The following is a 24,858-nucleotide window of genomic DNA, read 5'->3' on the forward strand; positions in this document are numbered from 1 at the left end:
TGAAATGCATCAAGAGGGGTCATAGGCTAACCTATGACCCCTCTCTACACATTCAAACCAACCAAATGCATCCCTAGGGGTCCTAGGGCCCCTGGGGACATACGTTGTCATGAAATGCGTTGATAGGGGTCAAAGGTTAACCTATGACCCCTCTTGACACATTGGAACCAACCAAAGGTGTCCCTAAAGGGCCTAGGACCCCTAGGGACATACATTGTCATAAAATGCATTGAGAGGGGTCATAGGTTAACCTATGACCCCTCTCAATGCGTTAGAACCAACCAAATGCGTCCCTATAGGGCCTAGGACCCCTAGGGACATGCATTGTCATGAAATGCATCAAGAACCTATGACCCCTCTAGATGCATTAGAACCAACCAAATGCATCCCTAGGGACATATGTTGTCATGAAATGCATTGATAACCTATGACCCCTCTTGACACATTGGAACCAACCAAGTGCATCCCAAACATATGTTGTCATGAAATGCGTTGATAGGGCTCATAGGTTAACCTATGACCCCTTTCGACGCATTGGAACCAACTGAATGGATCATAGTTCATAATAATAATAATAATAACAACAATAATATATGTTGTCTATAATATATTTAATAATTATAGTAAAAATCAAAACAATATAATATTATAATCATATATATATATTAATATATTATATTTATAGGTCATAATAATAATAACATATATTACATTATTATATTTAATAATAATCCTATATATATTAATCATACATAATAATAATCCTATATATATTAATCATTCGAGCTAAAAATGTGAACACACTGTTGAAACAAAAACCCTCGGGTTTTGTTTTTAAAAAATAACGACATAGTTATTGGGTATCCGATTTTATATTGGATATCCGATAATATCGGATATCTGATATCAAATCAGATACCTGATAAGGCTTGGGCCTACTTTTTTAGCTTTTGTATCAAGATGGGTGGAAAAAAGTTAGAGCAGATTTTGAAACGCTTTTAGATGTTTTCAAACTCTATTTTTTTACATTGCCATTTTTTGGCACACCATGATCCTACACATACCCTTAACCATTAGCAAACTACTCGAAAACCAATAACAACTCTAAGTATAACTAGATAACTTAACTAAATTAGCCCTGTAGAACAATTCAAGTAACTAGGATACAAATTAAATAATACCTCCATCACTAGTGTATCCACTCACCCCAGGATTACGACTCTTAAACCACACATATATTTATACATATCTCTCTATATAAACATGTAATCTCAATCTATACAACAAACATAGGGGAAGATGAAGAATAACTAGTAAGGATCTTAAAAATGGAGAGATTTTAAATATTGCTTAAATATAAGAATATAAAAGGTACCCTCTTCAATAGGAGGAAAGATTCACATATTATTATGAGAGCACTTTTATGGATACTAGCCGATTACTTATATATGGAACTAATCATTATCTAGGATGTGTTGCTTTTATGCCATCTCAAACAACTCACTCCATTTAGTACTTCCCTACTTTATCCATCATGTCATGATACTAGGCACCACCAAATATCATATTGATTTGGTGTCATGTAAGTGGCATTAGCTACTGTCGTCATTAAATCTAGGCTCTTCTAGATCCTTTGCTAGTAGATTGTTAGTATCCTATTTATTCTTTCTATTTTTTCATTCCCTTTCAGTTTGAGCCAGCTTCAACCCTAATATGGAAACTAATATTAGCTTATTCCATGCTTCGGAGGTGCAAACCATGGCATTCTGAGGCAATGTGAAACCCAAGTGTTGGATCCGACTGCTAAATCTGGTGGATGACATGACCAGGATTGTAGTGAGTTGTGTCATAGGTGAAGGTATTTTCAATTACGATTTCTCCTGGAGAACTAATAGTGACATTATAGCGGCATTCATAGGCTATTTGGCCAAAGCCAAGGTAGAGAAGTGGGTAATGATCAGACTTTTCTTTAATATTTTTGACCCAATTTGGTGAGTGGGTCTAGAAGAAGCTATGATGAGCATTGATGAGAAACTGAGGATTCCTCTCCCAGAAATGCATATGGCGCACCCACCTGGTAGTTTTGATTTGGCCATAGTAACTAGGCACCCCTCCTTGGTTATCCAAGAGAATGTTGTTTTTTTATCAAGATTGGCTGAAAATGAATGCTAGCATCCATTTTCTTCTCCAGTAGAGAGGGATTGTAGAAGATAGCAACAAAGTTTGGCTAAAAAATTACCTTAGCATCTTTAAGTCTTATGTCCATATGGGGGTGGAGCTCGATAATCTGGAAGCATTAAAATTTAGTATTGCTAACATGGAAAAATCAAGCAAGGAAAAATGTGCCTTTGAATTTATGCCAAATTTCCAAACAGAGAATCCTAAGAACATTGCAAAAATTATCATGGTGTATTGGAAATAGGAGCTCGACTTGGATGACTTTTACATGTCGGTACTTTTTGGATTTTTTTTTTTTATATTCCAGTAGTTTGGTTGGGTGTTTCCCCTATTTTGTTTCCCCTGTCATGCTCTCGGCCTTCTGTATATGTCTAGTTCCTTGTTGGGTCTTTTGTCTCCTCCTTATTAGCCTTGTTGGCTTTGTTTCTCATATGCTTTTAGGTCAAGTAGACCATGAGCAAGTAATATAAATGTATCTAAAGTTTCTTAATTCGAAACATAATTATATATAGTAGGTTTCATTTTGAATTTCAGAAGGTGGTTTACAAGTGTGGTAGAAATTTATAGAAGCTTGGGCTCCCCCTTATCCAAAGATCTCTATATGTAAAGTCTTGATGTCATAAATATATAAAAATGTTATCTCTATACTAGTTGGTTGAGATTAATTTGTGTCATTTGTCTCCTTCGAATGGGGTCATTTGTCAGGATTGGATTTTGCTATAGATGAATAATATACATGTTGAATTCACTAAATTAAACTAGGCTCTATTTTATCTAATTAGCTATGACAGAGAAATTTTTTTCAAAATATCAAAATATCAAATTATCTAATTCATCTAATTAGTCACGACAAAGGATTTGCTTTCAAAATACCATTCAGATCGGTGAAATAGATTTTCACGCATAGCAATCCACAACTGCAACTCTAAACAAAAGAACAATCTCACAATATGATATTTGAAGATGGTATTAAATTAATAAGTAAGGTTAGGAATCTAATTTTATGCATGGAATTATTGATCAACAAAAGTTTAGTTAATCTCAGATAAATATAGGACTTCTATATATAAACAAGGTTGAGTAGGACTCAGAATATTTGACAATGATTCTGATATAGTCTAAAGAATGTTAGGTTCAAATTAGCATTACAAATGATTATTATGTTAGAATTGAGAGATATCATCCTCTATTTTGGGTTGATTCTAGAAATGGTTAATCAAAGAATTTTAGAAATACCTTGCCAGGAATACAAGGATCTCTTAATCAAATGCTTTTAACTAACAACACTAATGTTTTTTTGAAGTTATATAAGTGATCAGTAGGTTAGCAAGGCACTATCTATTCATGAAGAGGTACCTACTAAGTATATAAAGAGCTGGTTGAATCTGTCACTTTCATCTCAGATGTAGAACTAGGAATGTTTAGTATAGGGATTACCAAAGATTACAATATTCAGAAAATGACTCTAGTCTCTCTTTTTGTACTCAAAATAAATTTTGTAAAATGGCAATTGAGCTATGCCCCTTTTAATATTGTAATGATAAAGGATTACGGTCTTGGGCAAGACTAGAGGTTTTCTTCTTCATTCTTTCCTACCAATACCCATTTGAACGGAGATACTTTGTTGTAATATTTTTAATTTTAATATAATTAAGGCTTCAACCATTTACTGACAAAAAACTAAAATAAAAAAATAAGAATATGTAAAGCTTGTAATGAAATATTTACCATATTTCATTTTTATTCAAATATGTTGAAAATTATTTCCTATAAGATAATATTTTATATAATTTTGTCCCATTTTATCTATCATTTAATCTAATAAGTGTTGACCTCATTTATTTTAAAATCAATTAATTATGTACATAAATAATTTTATCCCCCTAAATTCACTATGTTTCATAGTAATGACTAATGAATTCAAAATAATAATGATTCTTTCAAACTATTTGTTGTGTTCACCTTTTACACCTAATGTTGAATTTTTTTTGGTTTCTTGAAAGAAATTTTAAGCTTTTAAATGATTGCAAAGTATATTGTCATTGAAATTTACCTTCATATTTGTCCATTGAATTTCAACTAGGGAGGTTTCATATTGATAAAATATAGTTTATCTTAAAAATAAGATCTAAGGTAAAGTTATCCAAAATAAGATAATATAATATTTTTAAATTTCTATAAGTTACTTGAATTTTAAATATAATACAATATAGAAAAAAATATAATGTTTGCATGTGACAAATATGTATATACTATGAATGACATCACTCATGAAAGTATCTATGATCATGCACAATTAATACTAAGTATAATTCGAAATGTTGTTGGAAAAACTAAAACACAATTCAATCCACAGACATAATCAAATTTGAATTATGAATTGTGAAAATCTTATGTCATTGATGCTTATCTTTATTATGATCTATGTAGTTGTATTTTTTTGGATGATCAAGTTGATATTTATAGATGTTAAGTTCATCACATTTGTATACTTACTATAAGAAAATAACTCTTTTGTCAACTTAATCAACTTAATGACACTTACATTCTTACCTTACTTTTTTCACAAATTTTATTTTACCTGACATGTTTGTGTTATAAAGGCAATTGATAAGAATGTATGGTGAAATTTTTTTAAAGATCTTTTTAAGACACATTCATTTCATCTACCTTCTAATTAGTGTTTAGATGCTCTAGGTGCATAATTGTCTCCCTTCACCTTGGTAGTCAAACTAGATCCATTTTACCGAACAAGGGGTTTAGGTGGATGACAACCATCCTCCTTTAGTTATTTCTACAAGTATTCCTTTGACTTATTTTTTAAATGCATTTTGGTTGAGGTGCGATTCCTCTCTTGCATCTTTAAAATTTGGATCTTTCCATTGACTAGGATTTGATCCATAAACCATTCAACACTTCCCAATAGTACAAGCTCATTAAATTATCTAAATACTTTGTTTTGATTATTTATACTAGTTCCTGGAAAGGCCATCTGCCATGAAGTTTCAGTTGCAGCTTTGTAGGAAAAAGAACCTCTGAAAATACAAAAGTTTTGTAGCTGCTAGTTTTATAGAACTGATGCATGCACTAGTACCTGCTCTTATTATAAAATTGATATCATTATTAGATTGACTTTCATACTCGTGAATATATGATTGTGTGGCTAAAGATGAGCTTTCCACCATTAGTTTATTTATTATTGAAGGGGGATAACAAAAGACAAGCTAATGCAGGCTGGGGACTGAGAATAAGATCCATTTTGATTGGTGGGAACGTGGAATCCCTGTTTGGTGGAATGAGGAAGTAGACAAAGGTTTAATATTTTATTGAGAACATGTGGTTGCAGACAATCAGAAAGGGGCCTTTTTTTTCATTGGGATCTGTTCATCGGTATCATTTTACTTTAAGTAATTTCAGATAATATGTTCGATACTCTTTTTGGTGGGGATGGAGAAGGATCTTTTCTCTCAATTTGATGATTCAACTGGTTAAGTACACTCATATGGAAGCATGCGTTCCTTTTTATGGAGATTCGTTTTGTCATTGTGATATATGAGCGTGAGCGCATATTAGTATTCTTTTGGTTAAAAGTGAATGATTAAAGAGTATATATCAAATTTTTTGAAGTATAATTTTGACTTCATCTTTTATTATCACATTTCTAAAGGTTTCAAATCTTTAAAATGATAGAATTAAAGAATGTATCATCACCCTTGTCTAATGGATGGAAATCTAATAGCCGTTCTATTGATATGACTAAATTGTATTGTTATGTATGTATGTATAGGTCAGTACTTAGTAAGAATAAGAAGATTATGAGAAGATTATAATGGCAAAGTCTATGTTATAAACAGCTAGATAGTTTTGAGTTCAACTCTTAAATATAATAATGAAAAAAAAAATTTATTCAAGCCATTCACAGCTGTAAACTATCAATGCACATGGAAGAACAGAAAATGTATTACAGACTGGGTCTTCATAACTCAGTCAAATCTTGAATCCTTTAAAGAAATGGCACTCAAATTAAGATATCTTTAATTCAAAAAATTTATTGACAAATTTCTGTCAAATCAGTGTTCTACTGGTAACAGATTCTCATAGGTGTACAGTTGGTCAGAAGGAGGGGGCCTGAAAAATAACTAGATAGTTCATTATTGATATAAGAAGAAACAGCTCTGGACATTAGAGGACGAGATAACTTTCACCACTAGATAACAAATTAATCTGAATTTCACATTAAAAAATGAGTTATCTAATATACATCAGGTAGTGTACACAGCTTCAAAGCTTGGACTTCAACCTAATATTTGTTATAATGAATTCCTTTGTTGAAGCTGATCTCTGGTAACTACTCTAGGTTGCAACTTTCACTATAACATAAATGATCATTGGCTCGCTTGCATTGCAAGATTTGTTGGCTCGCTTACATTGCAAGATTTGTTGCGTTGCAGCCACAATGTATTCTTCCATTGCTTAATGAACACTTATAATGGATTTCATCAGAAGTTTTCTTTGTGAAAGTCGAATCTAGTGTTAGTTTTACGAGTGAAATCCAATGAAAGTTGCTTCAATTCCGCTACAAGCCCTGCTGCACCACAGTAGAAAACTCCTGCACAAACACCATTTTAATTAGGAAACTAAACTTAAATGGTTCTTGATTAACATGTTCTGCTGGAATATATCAAAATGAACTGTATTTTATGGGTAACTCACCAACTGTTTTATTTGGGTGCTTCACAGCAACACCCTTAAACACCTTTCTCCAGTTTGGTTTCGCAAAATGTGTTTTTACCTGCAGAAAATGTATATTGTTGATCAGAACCATAATCCGTGATGACTTACAACAACAGACACCTATTATATAGAGGAAGTGGTTAGCTAGTAGCTAAATTGAATATAACAAACATTGCAAGTTGGTTATGCTCAAGATGTAAACCATTGGGGGCTTTCACAATCAAGGATTGTGCTATCATAGCCCTGATCTGTGATTAATAAATGGGCAATCTAAGAAGCAAACACAAAAAGCTTTTGAGAGGGTTTATTGTACTTACTCTTGTGCCTGATACAATATCTACCCCATTCTTTGCATGATTAAGAGCTTGGAGCATGGCAATCAATGCAGATCTAGCATCCCCCTCCTCATAAACACTGGTACAGTAATTATGAAGTTCTATGACCCCCTTTTGATCACATTCCGCAACTTCATTCATAACTCCCTTGAACCATTCAAATGAGCCTTGTTCTCTGGTGACCCAATAGAAATATGCACGAGATGTGTTAAAGGATTTCTTCTTCTGTCTTCCTCCATTCTCTGGATCATCTTCTTCATCTTTGAGTTTCATGTTGTCGACAATGTCTTTAACAATGCTTATGAAGGGAGTAGCACCAATGCCTAATCCCACAAGCAGGAGGACATCATATTTCTTGTAGTCTTGTGCGGGAGCACCATATGGTCCATCTATCAACAATCTTGGGAATCTGTGTACATTCACATATTGTAAGGTCATGATCTCCTTTGGTAATTCCTCCAAAAATGTTTCTATATTAGATTTTGTGGACTAGTCACACAGATGCATTTGAAAAACATGGGGAAAATTGTTTACCTTGGATTGTTTTCTCCTTGCATTAAGTCAGCTCTCAGTAGACCACTCTTGCCACCCATAGGAGGCTCACAAACCTATTTGCAGAGAATGCATAATCTGATTCAGATTAAGTGTCTATATAATCCAAGCAGTTGATGCAGGAAAGGAATTCGTAACTAAAAATGAATTTTGCCAATTCAGAGAAGATAAGAAGAAATTGCTTGACTTTTTATACCTCTGAGAAAACATTTTTCAGGGTTCTAGTCCAATCACCCACCGTCCGAATATGCACACTCAAATAATTGTCTCCTGGAGCTGATGTAATTGAGAAGGGATGCCTGCTAAGCTATCTTTGTTAGCAACAAGTTATACTTAAAAAGCAATTATACTGCTGCTTAATGAGTATAAATGAGCTATAAAATTACCATTCAAATTGTGATACTGCAGGGCAGTTGACGAACATATATTGCCCACTTTTGTACTTGAAACCTTGAGGTTTTGACATTTGCAGAGCCAGCACATTGCCTGGATAAATGGCTACCTGTACCGAGTGTAAACACTCTTTTAGTATTAGTAACAGAGATTCTCAAATTCTTCAAAACTAAAATAGATGAAAAAACTGATCAAGCAATAATGATACCTTGATCATTTTAACAGATTTGTTTCGTGATCTGAAGGCTCTTACTATTCGTTCTGCACCATATACTAACACTGGAATTGCGAGGTACATCCATGTCTGCAGATAGAGAATGTGCAAGGTAAGTTTTTCAATCCCATATTGTTGTGACCTATTTGACTTGCAACATGTGTGCTAGTTTAAGGCTGACTAAAACCAATCATGATGTAAGATTGAAAGTTATAGATTGCTTACCGTTTTCTTGTACCATTTGTGGCTGAGATATAACTTTATTCCATGGACTATCAGTAGTGCATAAACAATTACAAACAAATGGTGGGAATACCAGAAGGCGTTGAATCCTGTAAGCTTCTTCATGAATTTAGGAAGATTCAGCCTATTCCTTCTAAACCAGGGAGTGGCAAGGACAAACGCAATTGCCATGAGCACCACCATAATTACACCTGTAACACCTTCAATCCCCTTAACAAACCACCAATAATCTGGTGGCCTTTCATCACCAAAAAATGGTTTCATAGGTTCATATTCAGCATCTGTTGCATGGAGAAGACGGGGGAAATCACATGTTAAATGAGCTCCGGCATGAAGTCCAATTCCTATTGCTATTGCTGTTGCAATAACCTGCAAAAGCCCACCATCAAAATTTAGCATACGTAATTGAAAGTGCTCAGGCCCCAAAAGACCCATTTTCATTCAGTCATTGTTGATCCTATTCTGTTTTTTAGTATGAGACGTTTCTTTTCTAAAGAGGGATTTGTACTTTGCAGACCAACCTTGTGAAAATTAAGGTTGTCATCAAATGGAACTGCAACACCAAGCTTGGTCTTGTTACGGAGCCATGTGATGGTGTTTCGACAAACTGGTAGCAAAATCAATGCCATGTTAAATTTGAGTGTCTCTGCAGCTCCCTTGGCAGTGCACACACAGTAACCCATCACATGATATACTGCTCTGTCCTTGTATTGTATGAATTTCCATGCAAATAGCCCTGCCATTATAGAAAACCAGAGGACCAGAATCCATACACGCTTCCAGTTATCTTCCACAAAGTATTTCGTCTTTTGCCACCATCTTTGAATTGGATTTCTCATTTGTGTGTGACCCAATTTCTGGCTCAGCATTTGGCTCAACATTTGAGTACTGTTCCCTGGTTTGACAGCTTCGCCTGGACCCTGTAGTAGCAGCATCTCCAGACTCTGAACCTGAGAAATTACATCAAATTTGTAGTTAGATCTTTTGAATGGATTAATATTCCTCTTCTTCAAAGCATCCAAAAACTTATGAATGTATAGTAGTTTCCTGAGAATAATACCTCAATATATCCCAAGTTATCTGGATCTAACTCTTCCATGATGAGTGCTGCGTACTCCTCGGCCTGCTCTTTTAGCTTGGATAATTTGTTTGCAGATGCACTTAGCATGATAACCTGTTATGAGGGATTCAAATTTAGATTTTTGCAGAATAAATCTGTTATATCGAGATGTGCAGTCGAACAATGAAGATGGAAAGCAACGAAAATTAAATGGCTACCTCCTTAACTTCTTCTTCAGTAATACGCCCATCGGCATTCTTATCAACCCTGCACATATCAGATTCGATAAGAATGGCAGACTATATTTAAGCATACAATATTACTCATTCATACATATCATAACTTAGTTTACATCAACAACAGATGGCAATCCAACCCTCCTATGCATAATGCCCATCTGCTAGAATTTCTCACGAACCAAAATCGGATTTGTTCCTATTATTGAAATCCGAGATTGTCTATAGAAAGCCCCGTTTCAAACTTAAAAGATGGATTCCTATATGCTTTGGGTGGAAACTGCCCAGGTCATATTGATAAGCATTTATAAACACTTACATATCAAAGAATGTTTGGAGTCTAGAATCAAAACTCTGATCAGAAATCTGCTCCCAGAATTCCTTCAGCTCAGATTTTGTAATGCCGGGGCCCGAAATGTTTCTCCTTCTAGCAAGTGCATCATACAATTCACCGGCAAACTCTTTCGAGTCCTTCATCCCTGCAACGGAAAAGCTGTCAATAATCCACAATCCATACAAACCCCAAGAACCCAATACCGATTCTCCTGGGCTCTGCGAGTGCTAGCCCATCCATAAATTAATCCTTTTATTGGAAAGCAGAAAACATTGCATTTCCCTTACCTATGCATTGCCCAAAGCAAGCCCGTGGAAGTATTCCATTCTCCGCGAAGTCATCAAATTTCTGAGCAACCTTGTTCCACTCGGCGGTTCCAGTGGTCTTGGCAATGAATTTGAGTCCCATCAATGCCTGATGGGCTCCCGATTTGTTCCGATCAAGCATCCCAATAGGATGAGATGTCCTCTTTGTTACTGATGCAAGGCGTCGGAGCTCTTGCGAAACCTGCTTTATCCTCGCAGAAGCGTTCCTCATCATAGATGACCCAAATGAAGTTTTCTTTTCCAGATCCTTAGCTAACAATGTCATCTCAGGGTCCTCCATGTCTTGCCCAGCAGCCTTGATACTGTGTACTGCAACAGAGTCATCCCTGACATCCAAAGTAATCTCTACATACCCTTCTTCTGCACCACCAGAGCTTGAAGAGGTCTCAGGTACGTTAAACTTGGCGCTCCTCCTGCCTCCTCTTTTGTTCAGCGGACCGCTCAATGGACCACTCAGAGGTCCACTCATAGGTCCACTGAATGCAACTCTGTCACCGCTAGGAACCTCCATTTCTATCCCATTCTCACCATTCTGGTTTGTTGCTCCCTTACCATAAAGATCTTTATCCAAACTCATCACTACAGAAACAAACTAAGTTCCCTATCAATTTGACAATCTACTGCAACAGGTCCAATTTTACAAAACACTCTGAAGTTTAAACACCCTCCGTTTTCCCTACTTGTGGGCACACCTTCAGAAACTGATTGCTAATTTTTTTACGCATATGCACATACTACCGAATTGACCTTTAAGTCCAAAATCTCCAGAGTTCTATATATACCTTTCTCTACAGATCCCGATGTGGTCTTTACCTATCCAATTTCACACAAAAAAACACAATTCTTACAGATCCTGTTGTCTTTTTCTTTCGGAAGCTTCAAAATCTCATTGTACGCGTAAAGAAGCACAAGAATATTAGCTTTTAAAGACGAATTCCTTAGCAGCCTCTGAGATTATTATCTCGTCTTTCTTATTTGGGTGCCCCGCTCATCAGATTTCCCTATCACTTTCCAGACTACACTTTATTCAACTCAAATCTTCACAGAAAAAGGGAAGATTACTATCACCAATCAATTTGGTATCCACAACTTCAGTTCTGGTTGCACAGGCTTGGGAACGAAATCTAAGGCAACCAATTTGAAGATCTCAGGTATTCAGTATTCTGCACCTGGAGATCAGAAGAGTTCACACCACCCTAACATTTGTCGAAATTTCAGCCCCTTTTATAAATTGGATCGAGCGTTCGGAGGTTTGACCTGAAAAGACATGTGGGTATTTGGGAGCAGCCACGAAATCGGATTGACACACAAATTCAGGCCAAAAACTGGGTAGGAGAGAACACGGTTTTCCATTCCGTCAAGATACAACAAACTGTCCTAATCGTTCACAGTTTAAAATCTCTTATCTGGTTCGGTAATAATTCATTTTAAAACGAATCGTGTTCTAGAATTCAAAGTTGGGTGAACGAGTCCTACCGCGTATAGGCACTTTCTCCTCAACTCAGTCTACATTGTCATCATTTGGACCACTACAACGCACCCACTAATCCACTATGGTTCGAGTCTGAAATTTGTCGGCGGACCGGAAAAAAATTCTCTGAAGACCGGCGGATAGAAGAAATTTAAGCCGCTTCAAACGCGCTAGATCTGAATATACCGACTACGCGGAAGAGAAATTTCTTTTGCACATTATTCAAATCAGTCTGAATCGGTGAAAAATTTGCACCGATGGAAAGATGAAATTTGTTCCAACTGCTTAAAGAAAATTGACCGAGCACAGTAAACTGAAATCATTTTCACTACTTCAGAATTTAAATTCCTTTTCTTTGTGATGTGAATATCAGGATTTACAGAATTTAAATTCCTTTTCTTTACAGAATCAAGTAAATATTGATATCTGATAATTTGAGATTTTTAAGTTTAACCTTTCTTTCGGAAAAATTCCTTCTTTCAAATCACTTTCATCATCTGAGATTTAATGTTCAGCTTTGTCTCGAGCAATGTCGTTTACTGTTCGTCAGCAGCAGAAAAACTTTATGCAAAATTTGAGGATATAACTATTTTTAATTTCCCAAAAAATATTTAAAAAATTATTTATTACTGAAATTTATTATATATTATATAGATTTAAAAAAAAAAGGGAATATATCCTTTTTCCTTTAAATAATAATAATTAAGCACAATTCTCGCTTCCTCCTGTTTGGCATGTGCTCCATGCTTGTTTGGACTATTATTTATGTCTCTTATGTTTTCCACTATGACATAAAACATGTTGATGATGATCTAGTCTTTATCCTTTCAAAAAGCAACTAGACATTTTACTTAATGTGATACTATAATTTGTATTTGCATTTTGAAGGATGCAAGTATATATATATATATAGTGTTGAGAGACAAAGTTTGTTTATAATATTTTGTGTGTGCAATAAAATATTGGAAGATATTTTTTATCTTTATTATTTTCTCTACCTTGATACATAAGGAATACATATGTTAGACTTTTCCTTCTACAAGATTCATCTTGTGTTTTCAAGAATTTATCTTCTTAACAAGATCTATCAATATGTCTGCATCCCTTTTCAACCATAATGAACTGTACATGCTCTTAATCAGAATGGCTTGGGCTTTTATTGTCCTCCTCCAAAAGCAAGAAGCCCAAACTATTGTAGTAGTTTTCATAAATAGTTAACTATGCCCTAGTCTTTTATAGGGCCTTACAGAGTTGTAATATTGTCATAAGCATAAACATGTCGATTTTTTTTCTTTACTTACAAATTTAATTATGTGGCTTTTTATATTCAAATAAATTATTCAAAATTGATTTATCATAAAAGTTAATTTATAAGTATACTTCATAAAATAGAAATGGACGTTCTCCAATAGGTTTATAATATGTTTGATTAAGGGTTGGCTAAAAAATAATTTTTTTTTATGAAAAGTAAATGAATAAACATTCCCTACATAGAAAAATATTAAAGAAACTCTTCTCATATCAACAGTTATTTATTCCATTGAGATGAAGTGGATAGAATATTCGATCTAGACTCTCTTTTCAACATTTGTTTTTAAAGAACATTTTTGATATTCCACATTTCCTCATATTTATTAACTTCAAATTCACTACTTATTTACTTTCTTATAACAACATAAACAACAAGTATTTACACAAAAGAAAACAAAGTTACCACTTTAATCTTTTAATGGTGTCAAGTTGCAAGAGTAAGTAATGTCCACTATTTAAATTTTTCTTCATTCTCATATTCTTATATATGATTTGAGTCTCAAATGCACCTGTTACAAAGATCTGGAAAACCAAAAATGGGTTGTGGACAGTGTGCCCAGAGGCTATATTTACATTAAAATGAAATCTAGGTACCTTGTTACACTTACAATGCATGCTAAAAATAAAAGTGTCTAGAAGCTGCATCATATAAGATGCACTATAGAACTATATATTATCATAAATCCTATCAAAATTATAGATTATCATAAATACTCAACAACAAAATTACCATATATATGAAAACAAAATAGAAGCGTTGACTAATTAAGTTTGCAGTTCTCATTGTCACTATAATCAACACTAATATTGTAGCAAATTTCTTTTTAATTTAAAAGAAAATCGAAAAATAGAATTTATAAAACATATATCTCACTGATTGTGTTGAACTAATTTGTATTGGGGAATAAATGAAAACCAAAAACCACATGATGAATTTTTTAATATATTAATATAAACATAATAAATTTATGCTCTCTCGCAAGCATAAAGCCAAAAAAACCCTTCTAAGAGATGTAGAGGTGCAAATGAGAAATATTAAAATTTAAAAATTTAAAACACTTTGAAAGTTTCTGAAGGAAAAATATAGTGGAAGGCCCCCAAATATGTTGGCAAAGGACTCCATAAATTTAAAACATAAAAATGTTTAATCTCTCTATAAATCACATGGGCCATGTGTTTAATGCTCATACACTTGGTGGGAAAACTCTATACTTTGCACAAGGCATTAACATTAAAATTAAATGTTAGGGCATGAGATTAGGGATTTTTTGGCACTATTTTGCGTTCATCTTGTAGGTGTAGATTCTTAACAATGGTTGCATCATGAAAATGGTTATAGTCTTGGATCTTTTCTTTTGAATGTTTCCATACATGGTGTTTGAAATGTCTATAAGAGAGATTCACCTCACATTCTAATTGTTTCAAATCATCTTTCTTGCGGTACATGTCGCCTGATCTCTTCAAGATAAAATTTTAAATGAACGAAAGGTATTTTCCATGTTAGACATTAATACATGTACTAGACGACCATTCTCTAAATTGCACAACATGTTCATATGGAATCATACAAATTTGTACCCATTTTGTTTGTCAAATCTCTTAGAGAGATATCAACTTAGATAGTGAAATAAAAACCAATCACACCAAGAAACCATAAATCTCAGTATTAAAATTGCATTCGATCCATGGTGGCTACACAATGAAATTCCTTTTGAGCTACTAGATCATGAAGGAATGAATTAGATTGTATATTTTTACATACAAAATGCTTTCTAGAGAGATTACTCGACAATTTTACATTACAATGTGAGAAATTCTTAAACTCCATAGGCTATGTTATCCATGAAGATAGCATTGCTTGAGTACAATAAAATTGATAAAGAAATATCCTATATGAGTAATTATAAATCCATAGATAACCTATGAATGAAGCAAAACACAACATTGATTAAATACCATATTATTGTAGGATTTGATGAAATCCAACTCCATAGTCGCCAAAATCACCTGCAGTGCAAATAGCTTGCCGAAGAGAAACCTAAGGAGCAAGAGCTTGAACGAAACAAAGCAAGAGAAAATATTTCACAATAGGAAAAATGAAATTGTTATGTGAATGGATGAATTTACAATGAGAGAGAGACTGCTTATAAGGGCCTCAAGGAAGCTTGTAGAACAAGCTGGAAGGAGGTAGAAGATAAGGTTGACAACTAAGCACTCTTCCACAAAAAGGTGGAAAATGCTAGAAGGGAACAAACTCCCGTGTTGTCAACAACTCCTCACTACATGCATTAAATACTAAATATTAAATAAATGCATTAACCTAAGTAAGCTTAAGTAAATAGAATAAATAATTAATAAATAATTAATTATTTACTCTAACACCCCCCCTTAAGTGCAACTTAGGGGAATGCCTTAAGCTCCCAAAACTAAGATGAAAATGCAAAATGGGTCTTGGCAATGAGGCCATGTTAGGTACCCATGTACAATGTAAAAAAATGCAACCTTTATAAACGAGGAAAGAGAGAAAACCACATGGGAAAAAACCTCCCCCAAAAAGAGGTAAAACAACATGTAGAAAAAAAACATGAAGTGAAGGAAGGAAGGCCTCAACCAATCCCCCCAAGGACAACTTCCACCAGAAAAGAGTCAAGAGACCTGCTCAAAACCATAATACAACTAACCCCCACCCCCCCCATGAGAGATATTAAAGCCTCCCCAGAATAAAGGAGCCCCTAAAGGAGGGATTAAACCAACACAACTCCAATGTGGAAGAAACAATGGTACATAACAAGGGAATCCCTAAATGAGAGGCAAAACTGGAAAGCCTAGCTGATGCCCAGAGTAGAATGTATGAGGAACCATAAAGGGAATCCTCAAGGCAGGTGTGATGACACTGTCATGAATTTCCACTATAGTATCTGCAACAAGTGCTCCTGGAGTCTCAATGAATGAAGCTGGAGGATCAGGTAGAGTGAAAGAACAATTTTGTAGAGGAGAAAAGCCCTCACCTAGATGTGGTGTAGCAATCAAAATAGGGATCTTAGGAACAATACAAAGGTTCAAGTATCCTGACTGCACCACATGATGCTCCTATGAAAGAGAAGAGTCGTGCTCCAACAATGGAGATGGTGGACGAAAGTGTGAGAAGGTGTAGAGATGAGTGGAAGGATGAACTGCCCATATAGCAATAAGACCTCCTGTTACATGATCCTGAACGAAGACTGAATCAATAGTGAACTCAACTGTCTTCCCTGATCCACTATGTGTAATCTGAGAAATCGAGAGAAGGTTGGCAGACAAAGATGGAACATATAATTGAATATACCATCTTGGATGTGAACTAAACCTTTCCCATAGATTGGTAGTGCAGTGTTATTCCCCATGAGAATATGAGGAATAGGAGAAGCCTCAAGAGTAGAGAAGACACCTTGAGAAGATGTCATATGGTGAGAAGCACCTGCATCCAGTATCCAAGGAACCTGTGAAGGAGATGTAATGGTAGCTTGTAATGCATCACCCTTTCCAAGATCCAATGTAGATGGCAAAGATGTGGAAGAAGACTGAAAGTCAGACCCCTGTAAGGTAGAAGAGGATGGAGAAGAAACTGTGTTCTTCTGAAGAAGAGCTTGCAAATCTGCAATTTATTTCTCATAGCATTCAAATCTCTTCTAAAAACAATGTGCCTCATCATGAGATCATTTCCCACAATAGGAATAGGTAGGAGTCTTAATCTTCTTTTTCTCTTTCTTCTTAGAAGATGATGAACCCGTAGAAGAGAGATCTGATATCAGCTTTGACTTTTGCTCCTGTGTGTCCTTGGCAAGCAATGCCTGTGACTGTGAACTTGAAAGTGAATCCATTTGAGTGATCTTGGATTGTTCATAAGTTAACCGATCACAAAATATCTCAAATGAAGGCATCTTGTGTCTATCACCCAAGGCATCCATAGTGGAGTAGAAAGTGGAAGAGAAGATCTGATACTATCCCTTCAAATTTGACAATATCAAAAAGATACACCCATCATCTGTCTTGGTTTTCCCACATCCCTGCAAAAGTGTATGCAGAGATTTGAACTTCATCAAGAAGTCCTCAATGGTGGGAAAGCTGTCAGGTGTTAAAGAAGTCAACTCTGCATCTAGCTAAAGTGCCCGAAACTCATTCACTTGGCCAAACAAAGTCTAAAATTTGAGCCAATAAGCTCATGGAGTAGTCAAACCATCCAAGTGAATGTTAGTCTAAAAATGGTTTTGACACTTGAGTGTCAACACACTTAACCACCTTTCACATTGAAGTCGAGTACATTGTGTATGCCGAGCCATAGCATGTGCCGAGTCAAGAAATTCAACAAGTGTCGAGCATGATCTTCAGGTGCTGAATAGTCTTTAGGTACCGAGTGAAGATCAGGTGCCGAGTAAGTAGAGGTGCCGAGCATGATCTAAGTATCGAGCATTATTCAGGTGCCGAGTCTTAAAGGATGCCAAGAAAGATAGGAGCATATATAGAAGCTGAGTTACAGTATATGTCGAGCATCAGGAAGCAATAAGTGCTGAGTAACTTAGAATCAACATATGAGTTTGAAACTTCACAAACTCAGATGTAAACCATTTTCATAGCTGACGTAAGAAAAATCTCAGAAGATTTAAGTGATAAGATCAAATCATTTATATTTCCTATGCAATCTACATGCAACCAATAAGAAAAATGGAGAAGGCACGCAACCAATAAGAGATGTGCAAGGAATAAGAAAAAATTAGAGATTAAATATGGATCGTAAATCCATACCTAACCCTAAGTCTTCAAGTGTCTTTATAAGGAAGACAAAATCCGATTGAGCAGTGAGAGCATAAAAAAGAAGGGAAAAATGTATAAGGAAGTCTAATATTAGAGAGAAGAGAATCAGATCACAGAGGATCAAGATCAGAGAGAATAGATCAAGTGCCTATATTCAACAATCGAAGGATTGTAAGCTATCAGGTTTATCATACCTAATACTCTTTAACCATTGTATTAGAGAGAAAATCCTATGATGATGGGTTAGCTTAGCAGCTATTTTATAGATCCTTTAATTAGGTGACTAAATCCTTTGACAAGGTGACACTTAATGTAAAAGTGTTTGTAAATCCTTTAACTAGGTCATTATTGATACAATGTAAAACCTTTGACAGGGTAGACCATCAGAAGTGGTTAAACATTATTACTGCAGTGATTTTGTGGGTATCATCCCCACCCCAGTTTTACCTTCTTATTTCTGGAGGGTTTCTAGGTTAACAAAACTTAAGTGTTATGTGGTGATGCATATTGGTTTCTTATGATTGCTTAATATTTATATGCATGCATGTTTATTCCAAAATATGTTATTAAGGATTTGAAATAGTTAAAAGGCTAGTTCTTCTGATTCACCCCCCCCCTCTCAGGAGCATTCTTTCCAATAAGACAATCCAACAGTGAAATAGTAGATTGTTTGAAATGTTCAGTGCAATCAATCCCATGGCCTCATCCATTTTGTTCCTATGTTGAAGAACCTCAAAAGCTTGTGTAAGAATTGGTTGATTCTCATCTAGACATGACCATAAGCCCCTTGACATGAGAAGTCATGTCATTTGTGCCTTCCAGGTGTGATAGTTGTGAGGTGTAAGATGAGTCACAGATGGATCTGCCATTGAGAGAAAGAAGAAGACAGAAATAGAAGGGTCTTATTCTGAAGTAAATTATAGAAAAGAAAATGCTCCCCCCCCCCCCCCCCCCCACAATGTATAAATTGGGCACTCTTTACTTAGTGCAATTACAATAGCCAATTTAGGGCCTATTTCTGAAAGTAATATTTCTGTCCACAGAACCTATAATCTAATTGCAGATCTGGAAAGTAGACAAAAAAATGCACTTCAAAAAAAATGGAACCTGATTATGTGTCCAGATGAGCCTGTACAAAGCATTTAAAGTGGCAAAAATTGAAATTTGTGAGTTACAGAAAAATTTAGGAACAGAGATGTCAAACCACCTGCACCAATGTGTAGGTCATGAAATTCTACCCCAAAACAAAAGAATTTCTCGAAAAAATGAGTCCGTATGAGGGAGATATCGTTGTTTGAAAATCACCTCTATAGTTTTTTTTTTGAATCACTGCCATCACACCTCCAAAAAATAAAGAAAAAAGGCCAAAAAATATCAGATCTATTATGCCAAACCCTCTTTCTCCTTTTTCTCCAAATACTAAAAAAAATGCTCTTCCTCTTGATTGAAGAAACAATCACAAACAAACAAGGGTTTGTGTCTCCGGATCACAGCTTCAAAAAAATCTTTCAAACAAGAAGCAGCAGGGAGGTTCTAATACCATGTAGGAGTTGATGAAATCCAACTCCGTAGTCGCCAAGATCACTTGTAGTGCAAATAGCTTGTTGAAGAGAAACCTAAGGAGCAAGAGCTTGAAGGAAAGAAAGAAAGAGAAAATATTTCACAATAGGAAAAATGAAATTGCTATGTGAATGGATGAATTTACAATGAGAGAGAGACCACTTATAGAGGCCTCAAGGAAGCTTGTAGAACAAGCTGGAAGGAGGTAGAAGATAAGGTTGACAACTAAGCACTCTTCCACAAAAAGGTGGAACATGCTAGAAGGGAACAAACTCCTGTGTTGTCAACAACTCATCACTACATGCATTAAATACTAAATATTAAATAAATTCATTAACCTAAGTAAGCTTAAGTAAATAGAATAAATAATTAATAATTATTTATTTATTTACTCTAACAATTATTGGCTAATAAGAATTTAATATTTGTTCTAGTAGGGTGCAGGGGAAGCTATGCCAAGGGAAAAGGTCTTCACAAATGGCACAGAGAGCTTTAGAAGATGGCACAGAGAAAGCACACATCTCTACTGAAAGCTTCTCACATTCCACATAAAGTAGCTTAAACCCCCTACAAAAACATGATTGACACATTCTAGGACTGCTATGGTTACTTCAAATGAATGATGGAAGATCTTTGATGTTGAACACGTGATGTTTGAGACTGTTTCCCAGTACCAAAATTTTTTCCTTGACGTAAGAATGTTGGATTGTTCAAACGACATGGTTAAAGTCTTCCATGAGGAGTAGACTATCAGCTAATTCAAGGTTGTAGCTTTATGCACAAAAATGGTTTTATTAGCACCACATTCATAAAGACTTAATCAATTATTCTTCATTAGGGAGAGAACTAATGTTTTGGGTTGAGTTTTGAATATTAGTTGTGTTATGGATAGAGAGAACCTTTTACTTTACATTATTTTTTTAAAATTTTTATAGGGAGATAAATAATGCTTTGGGTTGAGTTTTTTACTATAAATTTTGTCATAGAGAGATAAGCTTTTACTTTTGTCTATAGTTTGTAGTGTTTGTATTTTATATATAGATTTTGTTAGCAATTTTAAAATTTTCTTTTGTGATTGGTTCTATCTATTTTTATTGGAGGTTTTAATAGTTTTCATTATGAAAAATAGAGAAGAAAAAATGGGTGGTAATATGTACAAGTGGACATACAAGGCACTATAATGTTTATATTGTTTCATTTAATATGTCAATTTATTTGCATGTGAGAAATATTTTCAATGAGAATGTTTTATGGGTTGTTTTGCAGAGAATGTTTTATTTTGTGCTTCTTTTTTTGATATGTTCTTGAGCAATGTCAAAGAGGGTGCTAGTGGAGAGGAAGGATGATGTTGAGGTATGGTGACTAGTTTTTTTTTTTCTTTTATCTAATTTTTTAGTTTAGTCATGGTGCTAGTTTTATTATTTGAAGCGTTTATTGTGATTCGTTCATTGTTAAAATGGTTCATGCTTTGTAGTTTGTATTGTAGTCAATGTTGCATTGTGAAAATGAGTTAGAATTTGTCATTAGTTTTTCTATGTGGGTTGTTGTTATATGATCACAACCACTAAAAATGTTGTATCAATGTTTTTTTTTTGTGAATTATTCATTGTTAGAGTTGCTAAAACCAAATGGATTTTAGATGTTTATTTAGTTGCGAGGTCAAGAAAGAGTCAAAAGATATTGTTGAGATATGGTAACTAGTTTTGTTTTGTTTTGTGTAATTGTTTGGTTTGGATGTGGTATTGGTTTTGTTCTTCAAAGTGTTCATTTAATATGTTAGCTAATGTGTCTGTATGAAATATTTTTAATGGGAATATTTATATTGGTTTTTTTGATGGGAATGTTTTACTTTGCACCATTTTTGGCATGTTCTTCAGCAAATTGTGAGAGGCAAAGAGCAAAGAAAGGGTTGAGTGACAACGAAAGGACAATATTAAGGTGTGGCAATTGATATATTTTTAATTTTATCTAAGTTTTTGGTTGTGTTGTGGCATGGGTTTTGTTGTTTAGAGTGGTCATCATGTTTTGTTCATTGTTAATATGGTTTGTGCTCAATGGTTTGGTGGTCAGTGTTGTATTATGAAAATGCATTGGGATTTTTCATTAGTTTTTCTATGTGGTTTTTTGTTGTATGATCAAAGACACTAAAAATATTATTCTCATGCTTAAAAAATTAGATTATTCATTGTTAGACTTGCTAAAATCATATAGGTTTTAGATGTTCATTGAGTTGCAAGGATTGAGCTAAGTTGAAGGAGGGTATTGAGATATGGTAACTAACTTTTTTGTTCTGTTAGTTTTCTTAGTTCAATTGTGGCATTGACTTTTCTCTTCAAAGTGTTCATTAGGATTGATATATTCTTAAAATGGTGTGATCTCTTTTCTTTCGATTGTCATCATTGGTTTACTATCAAAGTGGGTTGGAATTTGTCATTAATTTTTCTATGTGGTTTTTTGTTATATGATCATGGGCATTAATTTTTTTATTTAGGTGCGAATAAAATTTGAATTATTATTTGTTAGAGTGGCTAAAACCATGTGGGTTTTAAATTTTTGTTCACTTGCAAGGTTATTTCATATTATTGTTTGTTATCTAATGGCCAAAAGTATATGGGGTTTAGATGTTCATTTAGTTGTAGGGGTTGAGCAAGAGATGAAGGGTAGTGTTGAGATATGGTAACTAGTTTTTATTTATTTATTTTTAAATAAATATTTTGGTTTGGTTGTATCATTAGTTATATTCTTTAAAGCGTCTATTACGATTGATTCATTGTTAAAAAGAGTGTGTGCTTAGTAGATTGGATTATTACACATTTTGTCTATTTCTTTTAAGATTTTTTTGGTTTTTGTATTTGATTTTTAGATTTGTGGGTTAAAAAAAGGGTAGGAAAGAGGCATGTAAGAGCTCAACAAATGCTTTTGTATGTCTAAGACATTTTTATTAGATAGTTATATTACAAAGTGTAGTATAAAGTCAAAAAAATCTATATGTTGCACAAATTAATAGTGAAAATCTCAACTGAAAATATTAGTTTCCTACCTATAGAGGTAGGTCCTACAAATCGCACAAATTGAAAAAATTCAATTGTATCAATATCTAAAACCTATGTGATTTTAGTCATTGTGATGAAGGCTAATTCATCGTCTTCTTCTTAGCTTTTTCTCAAATCACAATGTCAAGTAATTGTTTGGGGGGGAAATGGAAAGACCTATCATTTAAGACTTTAGCTCCCAACCCTTAGTGAATATGGTCCATGGATTTATTTGTTCTTGAAATGACTCTTTTTCTTCGCTTTTTCTTGATTGTTTTTGCACAACCCCTAAGACTTTACAAACATGGACCCCAGGATCCCCTTGGGTAGATGTGTATATTAGGTGACATCTTCACTCTAACACTAAAATATAAGTGAAGAGGGGACTTCCAAACATAACCCTTAATATAAATCAAGTTTGATTAGAAAGACCCAAATAGGATGAAGGAATGTCGATATAAAAGCCAAATTAGTCTAAGGAAATATGTAAGAAAATCTCTTTCATACAATGTAAAATAACCTTAAATATCTTATGTGAAATTAAATTAATTAAATTGAATTGATTGATAGATTGATTAACTTGCTTAGTGTAAATTGATTTAGATACAAGAAACACAATTATACCCCAAATTATGCAAGAAATCATATCTAAAATGTAAATGGATAAGAAAGGATGCAAATTATCTTGAGAATGTGAAGAGGAAGATACTTTGAAAGCTTGAAAGTATTCTTCTAGAAACAATAATAATAATAAAAAGAAAAAAATTGGAACTAGGAAGCTCAGAGGAACAAAACCTATTAGTTTCCTACCTATAGAGGTAGGTCCTAAAAATCACACAAATTGAAAAAATTCAATTGTATCAATATCTAAAACCTATGTGATTTTAGTCATTGTGATAAAGGCCAGTTCATAGTCTTCTTCTCAAGTTTTTCTCAAATCACAATGTTAAGTAATTGTTTAGGGGGGAAATGGAAACACCTATCATTTAAGACTTTAGTTCCTAACCTTTAGTGAATATGGTCCATGGATTTCTATCTTGGGAAAACATCACCCTAAGTTAGTGTATACATCACAATGGTGGCTATGGGTCATTTTTGAGGTAAGTGTCACCTTCAGTTGATGTATACTTGTGACTAAAACTTCTGTAGATCTTGAAAATTCTACAAAAAGGATACTCAGATCCATATCTAAAACTCTAATCTTGAACTTGAAAATAAGAGAAAAATGGTTCCTTTCTTGGGGGAGGGATTACCTTGGTCAAGCCCCTAGGCAAGGAATTAACCTTGAAATGAAATGACATGTAAAGCATGTAAGAATGTGTTGGTTAATTTTAAATATTCAACTTGATGGTGTGATGAAATCTTTGAGCTTGGAGATGCCTATTCATTCTTTAGAGATACATAATGGAGACTTCCTTCCTTATTCTTTCATTTTTCACGTGGATTGGCTTCTTTATTATTTGATGTTTTTAGTTCTTCTTGAGGGAGACATGTTACTTGTAGTCATTGGACTCTCTTTTGTTTGCAAGTACACTTCATCAACATTGGAGCTTCTTCATTTTAGGGGGGATACTTGTTGATCTTAGATTAGTTTTAACAAGTGAGTGTCAACACACTTAAGTTATTTACTTAGTTCATGCCAAACAAGTAGTACACATTGAGCACAACATGTATATTATAGAGCATGCCAAGTCCATAGTGAGTGTTGAGCCACTCATGTGCCAAGTCACTCAAGTACTGAGAAGACAGTGTATGCCGAGTTATTTAGGAGCTGAGTGAACAGTAGGTGTTGAGTGATACAAACACCGAGTCACAAAAAAAAGATTAGTATATGTTGAGAATCAAAAACTTTAGGTGCTAAGTAAGATAGTTTTGACATATTTGTTTTTAATGGCACAAACAACTATGTAAACCATTTTTTAGCCAACTTAAGGATGAATTACAATATTTTGGAGATAAGGACGAATCTTAAGTCGGATTCCCAATACAATTACATGCAACCAATCAGAAAAAGGGAAGAATTAAGTGAAAAAATGAATGAATCTTAGTCACAGATTCATACCCAACCCCAAGTCACCAAAGTCTTCT

The 24,858-nt window shown here is 34.4% G+C and overlaps 1 protein-coding gene across 1 annotated transcript; it reads right to left on the minus strand.

Moving 5' to 3' along the window:
• Nucleotides 1-6,190: 6,190 nt before the first annotated feature.
• Nucleotides 6,191-11,803, minus strand: LOC149540623 (respiratory burst oxidase homolog protein C-like). Its single transcript, XM_089801713.1, has 13 exons — nucleotides 10,567-11,803; nucleotides 10,265-10,424; nucleotides 9,928-9,976; nucleotides 9,710-9,823; nucleotides 9,171-9,599; nucleotides 8,632-9,018; nucleotides 8,401-8,496; nucleotides 8,186-8,301; nucleotides 7,996-8,098; nucleotides 7,782-7,855; nucleotides 7,230-7,656; nucleotides 6,892-6,970; nucleotides 6,191-6,787 (listed from the first exon to the last, which is right to left on the minus strand). Exons 1-13 carry the CDS (start codon nucleotides 11,180-11,182, stop codon nucleotides 6,678-6,680), a joined length of 2,760 nt encoding a protein of 919 aa, XP_089657839.1. The 5' UTR covers nucleotides 11,183-11,803; the 3' UTR covers nucleotides 6,191-6,677.
• Nucleotides 11,804-24,858: the final 13,055 nt, after the last annotated feature.

This window comes from Cupressus sempervirens, chromosome 9 (genome assembly GCF_028749045.1).
Source record: "Cupressus sempervirens isolate cs-2001-9-10 chromosome 9, ASM2874904v1, whole genome shotgun sequence".
Lineage (NCBI taxonomy): Eukaryota > Viridiplantae > Streptophyta > Pinopsida > Cupressales > Cupressaceae > Cupressus > Cupressus sempervirens.